Source organism: Oncorhynchus masou, chromosome 9 (genome assembly GCF_036934945.1).
Source record: "Oncorhynchus masou masou isolate Uvic2021 chromosome 9, UVic_Omas_1.1, whole genome shotgun sequence".
NCBI lineage: Eukaryota > Metazoa > Chordata > Actinopteri > Salmoniformes > Salmonidae > Oncorhynchus > Oncorhynchus masou.
In genome coordinates, this window is record NC_088220.1 from 27,995,930 (window position 1) to 28,013,531 (window position 17,602).

General features: G+C 42.8%; 1 protein-coding gene and 2 pseudogenes across 2 annotated transcripts in view; all 3 read right to left on the reverse strand.

Annotated features, from left to right (window-relative positions):
• Window positions 1-17,602, reverse strand: part of LOC135545777 (protocadherin gamma-A11-like) — a 236,390-nt gene that overhangs the window by 184,041 nt on the left and 34,747 nt on the right. Inside the window, exon 1 of one of the 2 annotated variants that reach the window (XM_064973653.1) lies at window positions 1,102-3,583. The exons of the other annotated variant lie outside the window; for it this stretch is intronic. Coding sequence (XP_064829725.1) covers window positions 1,102-3,501 — 2,400 coding nt within the window. The 5' untranslated portion in view covers window positions 3,502-3,583. Of the gene's footprint in view, window positions 1-1,101; window positions 3,584-17,602 lie in introns of those variants that run through there. 2 annotated transcript variants of the gene reach the window in all.
• Window positions 6,297-8,854, reverse strand: LOC135545366 (protocadherin beta-16-like; annotated as a pseudogene).
• On the reverse strand, window positions 9,919-17,368 carry LOC135545367 (protocadherin gamma-A10-like; annotated as a pseudogene).

Below are 17,602 nucleotides of genomic sequence, written 5' to 3' on the forward strand. Positions count from 1 at the left end.
CTCAGCCAGAGCAAATTCATAACTGCTATAGAAAAAAAAACAGAGCAGGGGAAGGAATAAGAATATGGTCAAACAGCGATCAATAGTAAAGCCAACTGGTTTAAAGAGGATTTTAGACACTTCAGCACCATGGACAGGGACAGTGCGAGGACTCTCGTTGCTCTTCAGACGCTCTCACGACGCTTCTCCCATCACTCTGTTACTAATAAATACAAATGCCCAACTGGCTGGAATCATTTACTTATAGAAATCAGGGCATTAAAATCACACAGTGAAGTTAAGATAACATTGGAACAAGGGCTAAGAACAAACTGTTTGTGTTTTTAACTAGGAGAAACGTCAACATGTAACGATATTTGTAATTATGAATATATTATAGGCAGCCAACTTAGTGTTATTATTTGCATATTTATTTGTATTTGTTGTAGGCCCATTGGTAGGTGTATAACAACTTTTTTATGCTCAGAATTTACCTTTTATCATCATTATTATTTTATTTATTTATTATTATTTCATTGTTATTATTATTTGACAGTAGTTGAAATATTATTCTTGTTATTAAGTATTGTCTGTTTTTTGAGGGGTTGTTTCTTTATTTGGACATTGTTTAAACCGAGAAGGTGCATCTCAAGAGATTTCATCCTGTAAAATAAAAAAATAAAAAAATCTCTCCAAACGCAACATTTCTCTTTTCTTGCCTCTTTCCAAACAGGCTTTCACTCCTCCAGAGCCAAAACATAATTGCATCTCATTGTTACTGCGCCACTAATCACAAAACTGTGAAGAACAGGCTATCGTGAAAAATCCCCAGATTCTATCAGTCACAAAAATAATTTCCCACATTACAACTCAAGCAAACCACACATAATAGACCATCGGGGTTTCTCAAGTAAAAACAGAGGGGATTGAAATAGTCTTTTAAAACATTTAAAAAATCATGAAACCAACGCTGCTGCAGTAAAGCTGGGCTAACGAGGAAAAGCTGTTTCACCAGAATGTGATTATACAAAGCATGTTAGCTTCAGTTAATTTAGCCTCAATACTATCACATAGGCCTATAAACAAATCTACTGTATTATTAATATAGAATTAAAGCCCTACCTCTGGTGACCCTTCGGATTCGTCATGATCTTCAGAAAAGTCGGTTGGAGTTTTTCTCAGAGTCTGGTCCGCAGACAGTGTGTTGTCGTTGTAAGATGTGAGGAACTTGAAGTCACTTGTTCGCGAACCCGTCGTCAGGTATGCCTCATAATTGTAAGTACTGCGGAGAGTTCCGGCGCCATCCCCCTCTGCGTAGTTGGGAGGGAGATACGAGCTGGGGATGGCGACCGCTCCGTCAAACAACAGTCTGGGCTTTCTCCTGCGGCAAAACCTTACGGCCAGGATGACAATGATGAAGGTGAGGAAAAAGGTGGAGACGGACACCAGCGCGATGATCAGATAAGAGGTGAGTTTGGAATTGTTCTCATCATAAGATACATCTTTCAGTTCTGGCACTTCAGCCAAGTTATCAGAAATCACTAAATACATGGTACAGCTGGCAGAGAGAGAGGGCTGTCCGTTATCTTTCACTGACACAATGAGGTTATGTTTCATGCTGTCAGATTCAGAAATGTCCCGCTGTGTCCTGATCTCTCCACTGTGGAGACCAATAGTGAAAAGTCCCGGATCAGTGGATTTGAATATTTGATAGGACAGCCAGGCATTCTGGCCGGAGTCCGCGTCCACCGCAATCACCTTGGAAACCAGAGAGCCCCCGTGCGCAGCTTTGGGGACCAGCTCCGTCATGAAGGATTTCCCCTCCGGGGCAGGGTATAGTATTTGAGGAGAGTTGTCATTCACATCTGTTATGAACACACTGACCGTGACGTTGCTGCTGAGCGGAGGAGAACCGTTGTCTCTGGCCACCACGTGGACTTTAAAACTCTTGAACTGCTCATAATCAAACGACCTCACAGCGTGGATCACCCCTCTGTCTCCGTTAACGGAAAATAACGAGGACACTGGGACACCGTTCACCTCACCAGGTAAGAGAGAATAAATCACTGTTCCGTTCTGTCTCCAGTCTGGGTCACGTGCAGTAACGGAACACACGGAGGAACCGGGTTTGTTATTTTCAGTCACGTGGGCTTTATAGGACTGTTCCTCAAACACAGGTGGGTTGTCGTTGACGTCAGCTACAGATAACTGAACACTTTTAGAGGAGGACAGAGGTGGAGAGCCCTCGTCGGTGGCAGTGATTGTAATGTTGTAATCAGACACTAGTTCACGGTCCAGTTTACCCGTGGTCACCAGAGAATAGTAGTTTTTGATGGATGGCACCAGCTTAAAGGGAAGGTTTTGCTGAATGGAGCAGCGGACCTGTCGGTTATTCTCAGAGTCTCTATCCTGCACGTTAATGATGCCCACCTCTGTACCAGGTGACGCGTTCTCAGGTATGGGGTTAGTTAGAGATTGTAGATAAATCACAGGAGCATTGTCATTAACATCAGTTATTTCAATAATTAAAAAAGAATATGATGTTAAACCTGCCCCATCCTTAGCCCTTATTTGTAATTCATAAGATGATGCCTCCTCATAGTCAACTTTCCCAATAATTCTTACTTCACCTGTTTTGTGATCTAGAGAGAATAAATGTACATATTCATCTGAAACATGGTCAAAGTTGTATGTTACTTCACCATTTGCTCCGTCATCTGCATCCGTAGCACTCACTGTAACCACTACAGTATCTAAAGGAGAGTTTTCAGGCAGACTGGCTTTATAGACGGCCTGGTTAAACACTGGGGCGTTATCGTTAGCATCCAGCACAGTGACGTGTATGACTACAGTACCTGATCTCTGCGGAGTGCCCCCATCTACAGCTGTAAGCAATAATTTCAACTCATGTTGTTGTTCACGATCTAGCTCTTTGTCTAATACTAATTCGGCGTATTTGCGTCCCCCTGTTTTAGTATTAACATTTAAAACGAAATTTTCGTTTCTTTCTAGTGTATAACTCTGAACCATATTCTGTCCTATATCTGCGTCGTGGGCCTCGTCTAGAGAAAAACGAGCCCCCTTGTATGCGGATTCTCCTATTTCAAATGTAATAAAATCATCTGTGAATTGTGGAGAATTATCATTTATATCTTGAACATGAAGACTAATACGGTGAAGCTCCAAAGGATTCTCCAACACAAGTTCCTGTTTTAAAACACACGAAGCCTTTTTGCCACAAAGCCCCTCTCTGTCAATTCTCTCCGCAACAATCAATTCTCCGGTACTCAGATTAATGTCACAGTAACGTTTACTGTTCCCTTCGGTATCAATACGGGCCTTACGAGCGGAAAGTCTGCTCGCCTCCAGCCCGAGATCCTTGGCTATATTTCCAATAACAGATCCTCGTTTCATCTCCTCCGGAAAAGAATAGCTCACGTCTCCATAGGCGGAGTGCAGCGGTAAAAGAAAGAAAGCAACGCTGCAGACCAGACCTGTCACCGAGAATCCTTTGTGACCCATCCTGAGATTAAAAACGTCGATACACCCTCAATCCAAAATAATATAATGTAGATAAATTGTATTCCACAAAAGCAGGAAGTTTGATGAAAATAACATCCATAAAATCTGCAATTTGACCGTGTCCAATAATTTCAAATGCGTAATGAAAACCGAATACCCGAGCCTTGGAACAACAGCAGTGGGTGGATAACTGGATCTATCCAAACACAGCTGGTGAACAGCGACACTGTGAGTAATCTTTAAAAAGTACACATAGTAACAGTAATAATTCTGAATATATATTTCAGGAAAAGCCGTCATAAGAAAGTCAATAAGTGGTCTGCATGATTGATTACTGAACAATTGAATATAAAATCCCCCGTAGCTTATGAAAATAACCAAATAGAACCAGGAAACGATAAAAAGCCACACAGGAACAGAAAGGATATGTAAACCGATCCCACGCTTTTTTTCACGAGATATAGATTATGTGGAAGAAATACGTTGCAAATTTCAGATTTATAGTGCTGTTTTTTTTGACAACACACATTCATCAGCGCAATACGCAAAAACAGAGAGTATGGCAATGGGTGGAAATGATGATAGTCAAACAACGATGAATAAATAGTAAACCCTTCTGGTTTATAATTGGACTTCAGTACCATGGACAGCGGCACAGCAAGGCCGCTGCATTTAATTTCAAAGCCGGAGGTCAGGCCTGTCACCGAGATTCCTTTGTGCCCCATCCTGGGTTCAAAAACGTCGATACACCTTGAGTCCAAAATATTATAATGTAGATAAATAGTATTTTATATATAAAAAAAAAAATCAACACTCCATTCAGTCAGAGCAATGCCCTGAAAAGTATGTAAATATGTTGGGGTAGGAAGGTGATTATGCCAAAAATATACCAAATAAAAATATAAACCCAACATGAAACAATTTCAATGATTTTGCTGAGTAACAGTTCATATAAGGAAATCAGTCAATTGAAATACATTCATTAGGGCATATTCTATGGATTTCAGATGACTGGGCAGGGGTGCAGCCTTGGGTCGGCCTTGGAGGGCATAGGCCAACCCACTTGGCAGCCAGGTCCACTTACTGGGGAGCAAGGCCCAGCCAATCAGAACGAGTGTTTTCCCCTACAAAATGGCTTTATTACAGACAGAAATATGCCTTAGCAGAAATATGCCCCCCAAATGCTCACTAACAGGGATGTAAACACATTTTTGCAAAACATTTGGAAGAAATAAGATTTTTGTGCATATGAAACATTTCTGGAATCTTTTATTACAGTTCATGAAACATGGGACCAGCACTTTACATGTTGTGTTTATATTTTTGTTCTGTGTAGTTTGGGATTTTTCATAAAACTGAGTTTACATTTTCAGCACCATGGACACTAACGCTGCAAAATCCCTCTGCACTTCAGATACAGAGCCTATAGAAGGTCTACACCCCCTATGGATTTCTTCACATTGTTTCATGTTACAAAGTTGGATTAAAATTGATTTAATTATATACATATATATATATAATATATAAAAAATGTCAATGATCTACTCAAAATTCTCTGTAATGTCAAAGTGGAAGAAAAATTATATATTTGGTAAAGGTTAACGGAAAATACACCACTAATATACCCTGATTAGATAAGTATTCATCCCCCGTGTCAATACATGTTAAAAACACCTTGTCACTGATTACAGCTGTGACTCTTCTTGGGTAAGTCTCATAAGAGCTTTGCACACCTGTATTGTGAACTATGTGTCCATTATTATTTTCAAAATGACTAAAGATCAGTCTAGGTGTTGGGGATCATAGCTAGACAGCAATTTTCATGTATTGTTATAGAGTCAAAACCGTAACTTGGCCACGCCTGAACATTTGCTGTGTTCTTGATAAATATGCAACTCCAGGGTAGATTTGGCTTTGTGTTGTAGGTTATTGTCCTGTTGGAACATGGATTCCTTTCCCAGTGTCTGGTGTAAAGTACACTGAAGCAGATTTTCCTCTAGGATTTGTTTTCTTTGCAGTGTTTATTTTGCAGTTTTACTCTAATGCCTTATTACATATGTATGTTTTGGAATATTCTGTATATTTGTATTCTTCTTTTCACTCTGTCATTAAGGTCATTATTGTGGAGTCACTTCAATGTTGTTGATTCATCCTCACTTTTCTTCCACCACAGAAATTGAACTCTAGATGTTTAAAAATCACCAATGGCCCTAAGCACTGTCCTTCCTGTCCTGCAGCTCAGTTCAGAAGGACGACTGCATCTTTGATGTGTCTGGGTGATTTATTACATCATCCACAGTAACATTTTTTAACTTGACCATTATTAAAGATATATTCAACGTCTGATTTGTTATTGTTACCCATCCACCAATCACCGCCTGTCTTTGTGAGGCTTTTGAAAAGCTCCCTGGTCTTTGTACTTGAATCTGTATTTGAAATTCAATTCTTGACTGAGGGACCTTACAGATGTTGTATGTATGGGGGACATAGGAAGGGGTAGTCATTCAAAAATCATGTCAACACATTATTTCAGGCTATATAACTTAATAGGTTTTTAGGTTAAGCCATATTTAGCTTCTGAAATAATTTAGGCTTGCCTAAACAAAGGGGGTTATTACATTATCTTTTCACTTCTACATTATGCAGCTTTTTGTCCAGATCAATCTATTTATGACTTTTTGCAAATCCAATCAGTTTTCCACGTTGATTCAACGTCAGCACAATTATTTTTTTTAGGTTTGAAATGATGTGGAAAAAACGTTGATCAACCAGTTTTTTTCCCCAGTGGGATAGCATCATTTAAAAAAAAATCCAGCCTTCAAATTATCGTAAAGCCATACCTCTGGGGACCCCTCAGAATCGTCAAGATCTTCAGCAAAGTCAAGGGAAGTTTTTCTCAGAGTCTGGTCTGCAGGCAACGTGTTGTCATTGTAAGATGTGACGAACTTAAAGTCACTTGTGCGCGAGCCCGTCGTTAGGTATGCGTCATAATTGTAAACGCTGCGGAGAGTTCCCGCGCCATCCACCTCTGCGTAGTTGGGAGGGAGATACGCGCTGGGGATGGTGACCGCTCCGTCAAACAACAGTCTGGGCTTTCTCCTGCGGCAGAATTTCACGGCCACGTTGACAATAATGAAGGTGAGGAAAAAGGTGGAGACGGACACCAGCGCGATGATCAGATAAGAGGTGAGTTTGGAATTGCTCTCATCATACGAGATATCTTTCAGTTCTGGTACTTCAGCCAAGTTATCAGAAATCACTAAATACATACTACAGGTGGCAGACAGAGAGGGTTGTCCGTTATCTTTCACTGACACAATGAGGATCTGTTTCATGCTGTCAGATTCAGAAATGTCCCGCTGTGTCCTGATCTCTCCGCTGTGGAGAGCAATAGTGAAAAGTCCCGGATCAGTGGATTTGACTATATGATAGGACAGCCAGGCGTTCTGGCCAGAATCTGCGTCCACAGCTATCACCTTGGAAACCAGAGAACCCCCGTGCGCAGCTTTGGGGACCAGCTCGGTCATGGAGGATTTCCCCTCCGGGGCGGGGTATAGTATCTGAGGAGAGTTGTCATTCACATCTGTTATGAACACACTGACCGTGACGTTGCTGCTGAGCGGAGGAGAACCGTTGTCTCTGGCCACCACGTGGACTTTAAAACTCCTGAACTGCTCGTAATCAAACGACCTCACAGCGTGGATCACCCCCGTGTCTCCGTTAACGGATAATAACGAGGACACTGGGACACCGTTCACCTCACCAGGTAAGAGAGAATAAATCACTGTTCCGTTCTGTCTCCAGTCTGGGTCCCGTGCAGTAACAGAACACACGGAGGAACCGGGTTTGTTATTTTCAGTCACGTTGGGCTTTATAGGACTGTTCCTCAAACACAGGTGGGTTGTCGTTGACGTCAGCTACAGATAACTGAACACTTTTAGAGGAGGATAGAGGTGGAGAGCCCTCGTCGGTGGCAGTGATTGTAATATTGTAATCAGACACTAGTTCACGGTCCAGTTCACCCGTGGTCACCAGAGAATAGTAGTTTTTGATGGATGGCACCAGCTTAAAGGGAAGGTCTTGCTGAATGGAGCAGCGGACCTGTCGGTTATTCTCAGAGTCTCTATCCTGCACGTTAATGATGCCCACCTCTGTACCAGGAGACGCGTTCTCAGGTATGGGGCTAGTCAGAGATTTGAGATATATCACAGGGGCGTTGTCATTAACATCAGTTATTTCAATAATCACTTTTGAATCAGATGAAAGACCATAGCCATCTTTACCCTCTATGCGCATTTCATATTTTGGGTCGCCTTCGAAATCTATTGGACCTATCACCTTAATTTCTCCAGTACTGTGACCCAAAGAAAATATCTTTCTGGCTTTGTCTGATATGCGACTGAATTCATACGTCACCTCCCCATTCAATCCCTCATCTGCATCCGCAGCACTCACTGTAGCCACTACAGTATCTAAATCAGAGTTTTCAGGCAGACTGGCTTTATAGATGGCCTGGCTAAACACTGGGGCGTTATCGTTAGCATCCAGTACAGTGACGTGTACGACTACAGTACCTGATTTCTGCGGAGAGCCTCCGTCTACAGCTGTAATAAGTAAACTCATCTCTTGCTTTTCCTCGCGATCTAGTTCTTTATCTAAAACCAACTCGACGTTCTTTCCTCCATCTGTGTAATCGTGTATAGCCAGCACAAAATATTCATTCCTTTCTAATGTATACCTTTGCACTGCGTTCTGTCCTATATCTGCGTCATGTGCCTCGTTAATTCGATAGCGAGCCCCTTTGTCTGCCGATTCTGTAATTTCCAATTTGATTGTATCTTTCGTGAAAATGGGTGAATTATCATTGACATCCTCAACAAGCAGAGATATCTGATGCAGCTCCAATGGACCTTCTAGAACCAACTCGAATTGAATCATACACGAAACCTTCTCTCCACATAGCTCCTCCCTGTCAATCCTGTCCGCAACAATCAAATCCCCGGTACTCAGATTAATGTCACAATAACGTTGGTTTTTCCCTTCGGTATCAAATCGGGCCTTACGAGTGGACAGTCTGCTCGCCTCCAGCCCGAGATCATTGGCTATATTTCCAATAACAGATCCTCGTTTCATCTCCTCCGGAAAAGAATAGCTCACGTCTCCATAGGCGGAGTGCAGCGGTAGAAGAAAGAAAGCAAAACCGCAGACGAGGCCTGTCACCGACATTCCTTTGTGACCCATCCTGGGATTAAAAATAGACGACCGTATAGATATTCTAAAGAAAACTGCAGAAAAAGATACCGTTTCCTGAAAAGAACATCCACCGAATGTACAAGCGATCTGACCACCTCCAATCTTTTCTGCAGTTAAATGACATCCGAACACGGTGCATTATGACAGCAGCGCTGGGTGGAGAACTGTAACTATCCAAACACAGCTAGTGAACAGCGACACAGTGAGTACTTAACAGAAATTACACGTTAACTAATATTATTCTAAATCTCTATTTCGAGAAAAGTTGAAATATGAATATATTCTCCTATAAGAAGAGTGCATGATTGATTACTGTAACTATTGGGGGGGAAATCACCCGAAGCTTATGGCCATAATTAGAAACTCAAAAACTCCAGTAAAAATAGAAAAACAAATGATGACATTAAAATACATCTCAGACTATTTTCACGAGGTAAGATATAGATTAGGAGGAAGAAATATGTTCCACAGGGAACACATCTGCAAGAAAATGTACAGGTCTACGTTGTAAGTATGAGATTTATAGTTCTGGTATTTCATTTCACACAAACTCATGAAGCGTAATACACAAAAACAGAGATTATGCCAATGAATGTAGGTGATGACAGTCAAAATGCAATGAAAAGTAAACAACAATGCAAAAAAAAAAGGATTTCAGCACCATGGACAGCGACGCACCACAGCCGCCGCGTTTCAGACACTCAAAACGCTTCTCCCATCACTCTGTCTTAGTAGCTCTCCACATACTGCTGTTTTATTTTGTCACCCTTTTCCAACGAGAACTCCACAAGAACAGGCCAAACTATTAACCCATTGTTTACCTCAAACGTGCAGCATATAGGCCTATGTCAACAATCCAAATCAACCACAAACAGAAATATCACAACTCAAAACCAAATACAAGCATCAACCTTGTTTCACCTCAATTGTGAGGGGACATGAATTACCATAAATACATTACAAATAGCATTAAATCTAAAGCAAAAACAAGTTGCCAAATAGACAAGCTTGGGTATTGAGGTAGGTCATCTCGTGCGAATACTGATTTACGCCATGGGTCAAAAGCGTATTGTACAGGGCAACTTAGCTGTGATTGTAGAAACATAATAGGTTCTACTCTATGATAGCCTATACAAATCAAAACTATCATTTAACAGTTCCAGCTTACCTCTGAGGACCATCAGAATCGTCAAAAGTTTCAGCAAAGTCAATTGGAGTTTTTCTCAGAGTTTGGTCTGCAGGCAGCATGTTGTCATTGTAAGAACAAATTAACTTGAAGTCACTGGTGTGTGAACCCGTTGTCAGGTATGCATCATAATTGCAAGTGCTTTGGAGAGTTCCAGTACCATCCACCTCTGCGTAGTTGGGAGGGAGATACGCGCTGGGGATGGCGACCGCTCCGTCAAACAACAGTCTTGGCTTTCTGCTGCGGCAAAACCTCACGGACAGGATGACAATGATGAAGGTGAGAAAAAAGGTGGAGACAGACACTAGTGTGATGATCAGATAAGAGGTGAGTTTGGAATTGCTCTCATCATACGAGAGATCTTTCAGTTCTGTCACTTCAGCCAAGTTATCAGAAATCACTAAATACATGGTACAGGTGGCAGAGAGAGAGGGCTGTCCGTTATCTTTCACTGACACAATGAGGTTATGTTTCATGGTGTGAGATTCAGAAATGTCCCGCTGTGTCCTGATCTCTCCGCTGTGGAGAGCAATAGTGAAAAGTCCCGGATCAGTGGATTTGACTATATGATAGGACAGCCAGGCGTTCAGGCCGGAGTCTGCGTCCACAGCTATCACCTTGGAAACCAGAGAACCCCCGTGTGCAGCTTTGGGGACCAGCTCGGTCATGAAGGAGTTCCCCTCCGGGGCGGGGTATAGTATCTGAGGAGAGTTGTCATTCAGTACTGTTATGAACACACTGACCGTGACGTTGCTGCTGAGCGGAGAACCGTTGTCTCTGGCCACCACGTGGACTTTAAAACTCCTGAACTGTTCATAATCAAACGACCTTACAGCGTGGATCACCCCCGTGTCTCCGTTAACGGCTAAAAATGAGGACACCGGAACACCGTTCACCTCACCAGTCAAGAGAGAATAAATCACTGTACCGTTCTGTCTCCAGTCTGGGTCTCGGGCAGTAACAGAACACACGGAGGAACCGGGTTTGTTATTTTCAGTCACGTGGGCTTTATAGGACAGTTCCTCAAACACAGGTGGGTTGTCGTTGACGTCAGCTACAGATAACTGAACACTTTTAGAGGAGGACAGAGGTGGAGATCCCTCATCGGTGGCAGTGATTGTAATGTTGTTATCAGACACTAGTTCACGGTCCAGTTCACCCGTGGTCACCAGAGAATAGTAGTTTTGATGGATGGCACCAGCTTAAAGGGAAGGTTTTGCTGAATGGAGCAGCGGACCAGCCGGTTATTCTCAGAGTCTCTATCCTGCACGTTAATGATGCCCACCTCTGTTCCCAGGAGACGCGTTCTCAGGTATGGGGCTAGTCAGAAATTTGGAGAGGAGAGGAGGAGAGGGTGAGGGGGATGGAGGAGAGGTTGAGGGGGACGGCGTGTGACAGAGAACAACCCACTAGAGAGGTGGCCACCCCCACAGAGAAGCCAGCAGAACAGCCCACCTCAGCACCCAACAAAAGTCTAGACACCACAGCAGAACAGTCCACACCAGACCCTGACCATAGAGTCGACATCACAGCAGAACAGACAAATGAAGAACCCCAAGCCCAGCGGCTCTCACCCCTCTGAGCACCCCCTGTCAGCCACCCTGATAGCCCTTCTGACAACCCCCCACACCCACTGAGGACAAACACAAGACACAGATTGTACTACTTATGGACTCAAATGGGAAATATATAGAAGAAAAAAAACTTTTTCCCAAACACAGTGTGTCTAAACTCTGGTGTCCAAACACCCAGAGCGCCATAGACCTTCTGTCTGAGGCCAAACTAGGCTCACCCAGCCACATAATAATACACACAGTCACAAACGACCCGAGGGCACAGCAGGAAAGAGTGGCCACAGCACTGAAGGGAGTGATTGAAAAGGCTTCTTCTACTTTCCCCAACGCACAAGTGGTTATCTCCACCCTGCTACCACGAAAAGACTTCCACCCTGCCACAATACAGCGGGTAAACGCAAGTATTTCCCGTGACTGTGCCTCAAAACCAAACGTTTTCCTGGCCCACCACTCCACCCTGGACTTGAACAGCCTCTATGACCAGGTCCACCTCTACATGGCAGCAGTGCCCATTTAGCCCGAACTCTAAAGGACATCGCTCTCAAACGTATCCCCAACACTTCACACAGGAGCAACAGATCAATAGACACCCCACCCAGACCAGTGAGACACCCTCCCAGACCTGCAGGACCCCCCCCCCCCGGACCTACACATAGAGGACCCACACCAAGAGGAATTACATCTAGACCACCGCACACCCAGACACATCCACACCCCTACCCCAACCAATCAACACCCCCCCACGTCAACCATGCCCACACCCCATTTAGACCCCCTCAGATCATACCTATGCCACTCCTGCCCACCACATGCACCCCACCCCCGCAAAGAGGGCCTCAACATGGAAGCCACACATACGCCCAGGTAGTGAGCGGGCAAACAGTCCCAACCCCCACTCTCACACTCGCCCAAGCCAATGGCATGTACCAGATGCTCAGCAGGCTCTGCTCACACTTACTGGCCTGAGGCCAAACCACGACCAACAACATTGGACACTTTATGGAACAAAAAGCCTTTACTATTTCATCCTGGAATATCCAAGGCCTGAGGTCATCTGCCTTTGGCCTGAAGAGCAGAAACCGGACTTCACCAAAGAAATCGGTAATATAGACATTGTCATCCTGCAAGAAACCTGGTATAGAGGAGACAGACCCACTGGATGCCCTCTAGGTTACAGAGAGCTGGTAGTCCCATCCACCAAACTACCAGGTGTGAAACAGGGAAGGGACTCAGGGGGTATGCTAATTTGGTATAGAGCAGACCTAACTCACTCCATTAAATTAATCAAAACAGGAACATTCTACATTTGGCTAGAAATTCAAAAGGAAATTATCCTAACAGAGAAAAATGTCCTCCTGTGTGCTACCTATATCCCCCCACTAGAATCCCCATATTTTAATGAAGACAGCTTCTCCATCCTGGAGGGGGAAATCAATCATTTCCAGGCCCAGGGACATGTACTAGTCTGTGGCGACCTAAATGCCAGAATCGGATAAGAACCTGACACCCTCAGCACACAGGGGGACAAACACCTGCCTGCAGGTGACAGCATTCCCTCCCACATATGCCCCCCTAGGCACAACTATGACAACATAACCAACAAAAACGGGTCACAACTCCTGCAGCTCTGTCGCACGCTGGGTATGTACATAGTCAATGGTAGGCTTCGAGGGGACTCCTATGGTAGGTACACCTATAGCTTATCTCTTGGCAGTAGTACTGTAGACTACTTTATCACTGACCTCAACCCAGAGTCTCTCAGAGCGTTCACAGTCAGCCCACTGACACCCCTTCTAGACCACAGCAAAATCACAGTCTACCTAAACAGAGCAATACTCAATCATGAGGCATCAAAGCCAAAGGAACTGAGTAACATTAAGAAATGCTATAGATGGAAGGAATGCAGTTTGGAAACCTACCAAAAAACAATTAGGCAACAACAAATTCAATCCCTTTTAGACAATTTCCTGGGTAAAACGTTCCACTGTAATAGTGAAGGTGTAAACTTGGCAGTAGAAAATCTTAACAGTATATTTGACCTCTCAGCTTCCCTATCAAATCTAAAAATCTTAAATAGAAAACTGAAGAAAATTAACAACAATGACAAATGGTTTGATGAAGAATGCAAAAATCTAAGAAGGAAATTGAGAAATCTGTCCAACCAAAAACATAGAGACCCGGAAAACCTGAGTCTACGCCTTCACTATGGTGAATCACTAAAACAATACAGAAATACACTACGGAAAAAGAAGGAACAGCATGTCAGAAATCAGCTCAATGTAATTGAAGAATCCATAGACTCTAACCACTTCTGGGAAAATTGGAAAACACTAAACAAACAACAACACGAAGAATTATCTATCCAAAATGGAGATGTATGGGTAAACCACTTCTCCAATCTTTTTGGCTCTATAACAAAGAATAAAGAGCAAAAACATATACATGATCAAATACAGATCTTAGAATCAACTATTAAAGACTACCAGAACCCACTGGATTCTCCAATTACATTGAATGAGTTACAGGACACAATAAAAACCCTCCAACTCAAAAAGGCCTGTGGTGTTGATGGTATCCTCAATGGAATGATCAAATATACAGACAACAAATTCCAATTGGCTATACTAAAACTCTTTAACATCATCCTTAGCTCTGGCATCTTCCCCAATATTTGGAACCAAGGACTGATCACCCCGATCCACAAAAATGTAGACAAATTTGACCCCAATAACTACTGTGGAATATGCGTCAACAGTAACCTTGGGAAAATCCTCTGCATTATCATTAACAGCAGACTCGTACACTTCCTCAATGAAAACAATGTACTGAGCAAATGTCAAATTGGCTTTTTACCAAATTACCGTACAACAGACCATGTATTCACCCTGCACACCCTAATTGACAACCAAACAAACCAAAACAAAGGCAAAGTCTTCTCATGCTTTGTTGATTTCAAAAAAGCCTTCGACTCAATTTGGCATGAGGGTCTGCTATACAAACTGATGGAAAGTGGTGTTGGGGGTAAAACATACGACATCATAAAATCCATGTACACAAACAACAAGTGTGCGGTTAAAATTGGCAAAAAAACACACAAATTTCTTCACACAGGGTCGTGAGGTTAGACAGGGATGCAGCTTAAGCCCCACCCTCTTCAACATTGATATCAACGATATATTAACGAACTGGCGCGGGCACTAGAAAAGTCTGCAGCACCCGGCCTCACCCTACTAGAATCTGAAGTCAAATGTCTGCTGTTTGCTGATGATCTGGTGCTTCTGTCACCAACCAAGGAGGGCCTACAGCAGCACCTAGATCTTATGCACAGATTCTGTCAGACCTGGGCCCTGACAGTAAATCTCAGTAAGACCAAAATAATGGTGTTCCAAAAAAGGTCCAGTCACCAGGACCACAGATACAAATTCCATCTAGACACTGTTGCCCTAGAGCACACAAAAAACGATACATACCTTGGCCTAAACATCAGCGCCACAGGTAACTTCCACAAAGCTGTGAACGATCTGAGAGACAAGGCAAGAAGGGCATTCTATGCCATCAAAAGGAACATAAATTTCAACATACCAATTAGGATTTGGCTAAAAATCCTTGAATCAGTCATAGAGCCCATTGCCCTTTATGGTTGTGAGGTCTAGGGTCCGCTCACCAAGATTTGTGACCTGTTGCCACGAGAAAAGGGCAACCAGTGAAGAACACGCACCATTGTAAATGCAACCCATATTTATGCTTCACAAAATGGGACAAACACCAAATTGAGACTCTGCACGCAGAATTCTGCAAAAATATCCTCCGTGTACAACGTAGAACACCAAATAATGCATGCAGAGCAGAATTAGGCCGATACCCACTAATTATCAAAATCCAGAAAAGAGCTGTTAAATTCTATAACCACCTGAAAGGAAGCGATTCCCAAACCTTCCACAACAAAGCCATCACCTACAGAGAGATGAACCTGGAGAAGAGTCCCCTAAGGAAGCTGGTCCTGGGGCTCTGTTCACAAACACACCCTACAGAGCCCCATGACAGCAGCACAATTAGACCCAACCAAATCATAAGAAAACAAAAAGATAATTACTTGACACATTGGAAAGAATTAACAAAAAAACAGAGCAAACTAGAATGCTATTTGGCCCTACACAGAGAGTACACAGCGGCAGAATACCTGACCACTGTGACTGACCCAAAATTAAGGAAAGCTTTGACTATGTACAGACTCAGCGAGCATAGCCTTGCTATTGAGAAAGGACGCCGTAGGCAGACATGGCTCTCAAGAGAAGACAGGCTATGTGCTCACTGCACACAAAATGAGGTGGAAACTGAGCTGCACTTCCTAACCTCCTGCCCAATGTATGACCATATTAGAGAGACATATTTCCCTCAGATTACACAGATCCACAAAGAATTCGAAAACAAATCCAATTTTGAAAAACTCCCATATCTACTGGGTGAAATTCCATCCACAGTGTGCCATCAGAGCAGCAAGATTTGTGACCTGTTGCCACGAGAAAAGGGCAACCAGTGAAGAACACGCACCATTGTAAATAAAACCCATATCTATGCTTATTTATTTTATCTTGTGTCCTTAACCATTTGTACATTGTAAAAACACTATATATATATAATATGACATTTGTAATGTCTTTATTGTTTTGAAACTTCTGTATGTGTGATGTCTACTGTTAATTTTTATTGTTTATTTCACTTTATATATTATCTACCTTACTTGCTTTGGCAATGTTAACACATGTTACCCATGCCAATAAAGACCCTTGAATTGAATTGAATTGATTTGAGATATATCACAGGGGCATTGTCATTAAGATCAGTTATTTCTACTATCAACGTTGCATATGACGCCAACCCTAAGCCATCCTTCACACTGACTTGCATTTCATATGAGGATTCTTCTTCATAATCTAGTGACCCAACAACTGTCATTTCTCCTGTTTTATAGTTTATAGAAAACCCATTACTTTTTTCATCTGAAACATGATCAAAGCCATATGTTACTTCGCCATTGGGTCCCTCATCTACATCCGTAGCACTCACTGTAACCACTACAGTATCTAAATGAGATGTTTTCAGGCAGACTGGCTTTATAGACGGCCTGGCTAAACACTGGGGCGTTATCGTTAGCATCCAGTACAGTGACGTGTATGACTACAGTACCTGATCTCTGCGGAGAGCCTCCGTCAGATGCAACTAGTATTAGATGTATCTCTTGCTACTTTTCACGATCTAGCTCCTTGTCTAACACTAATTCACTGTACTTGCGTCCCCCATTTTTTGTATTAACATTCAAAATTAAGTGATCATTTATTTCTAGAGTATAGCCTTGAACCGTATTCTGTCCTATATCAGTATCATGGGCCTTGTCTAGAGAAAAACGAGCACCTTTGACTGCAGACTCTCTTATTTCCATTTTGATAATCTCTTCCTTAAATTGCGGTGCGTTATCATTTATATCTTGAACATGAAGACTAATACGGTGAAGCTCCAAAGGATTCTCCAACACAAGTTCCTGTTTTAAAACACACGAAGCCTTTTCTCCACAAAGCCCCTCTCTGTCAATTCTCTCCGCAACAATCAGATCTCCGGTACTCAGATTAATGTCACAGTAACGTTTACGGTTCCCTTCGGTGTTAATACGGGCCTTACGAGCGGACAGCCCTCTTGCCCCCAGCCCGAGATCCTTGGCTATGTTTCCAATCACAGATCCGCGTTTCATCTCCTCCGGAAAAGAATAACCCAGGTCTGCATTGGCGGAGTGCAGCGGCAGAAGAAAGAAAACAAAGACGCAGATCAGGCCTGTTATCGAGATTCCTTTGTGGCTCATCCTGGGATTAAAAATGTCACAATAACATATAGTTTAAATACTGCAGTGTAAACAAATAATATTCCACAAAAAGATGCCGTTTGATCAAAATGATATCCTCAAAATGTGCATGCTGTATATGTCTGTGTCCACTCTTTCCGCAGCTAAATGGTACAGGAACACCCGATCCTTATAACAACACCACTAGGTGGAGAACAGTATCTGTAAAAACGTAGCTGTTGAGCAGCGACAGAG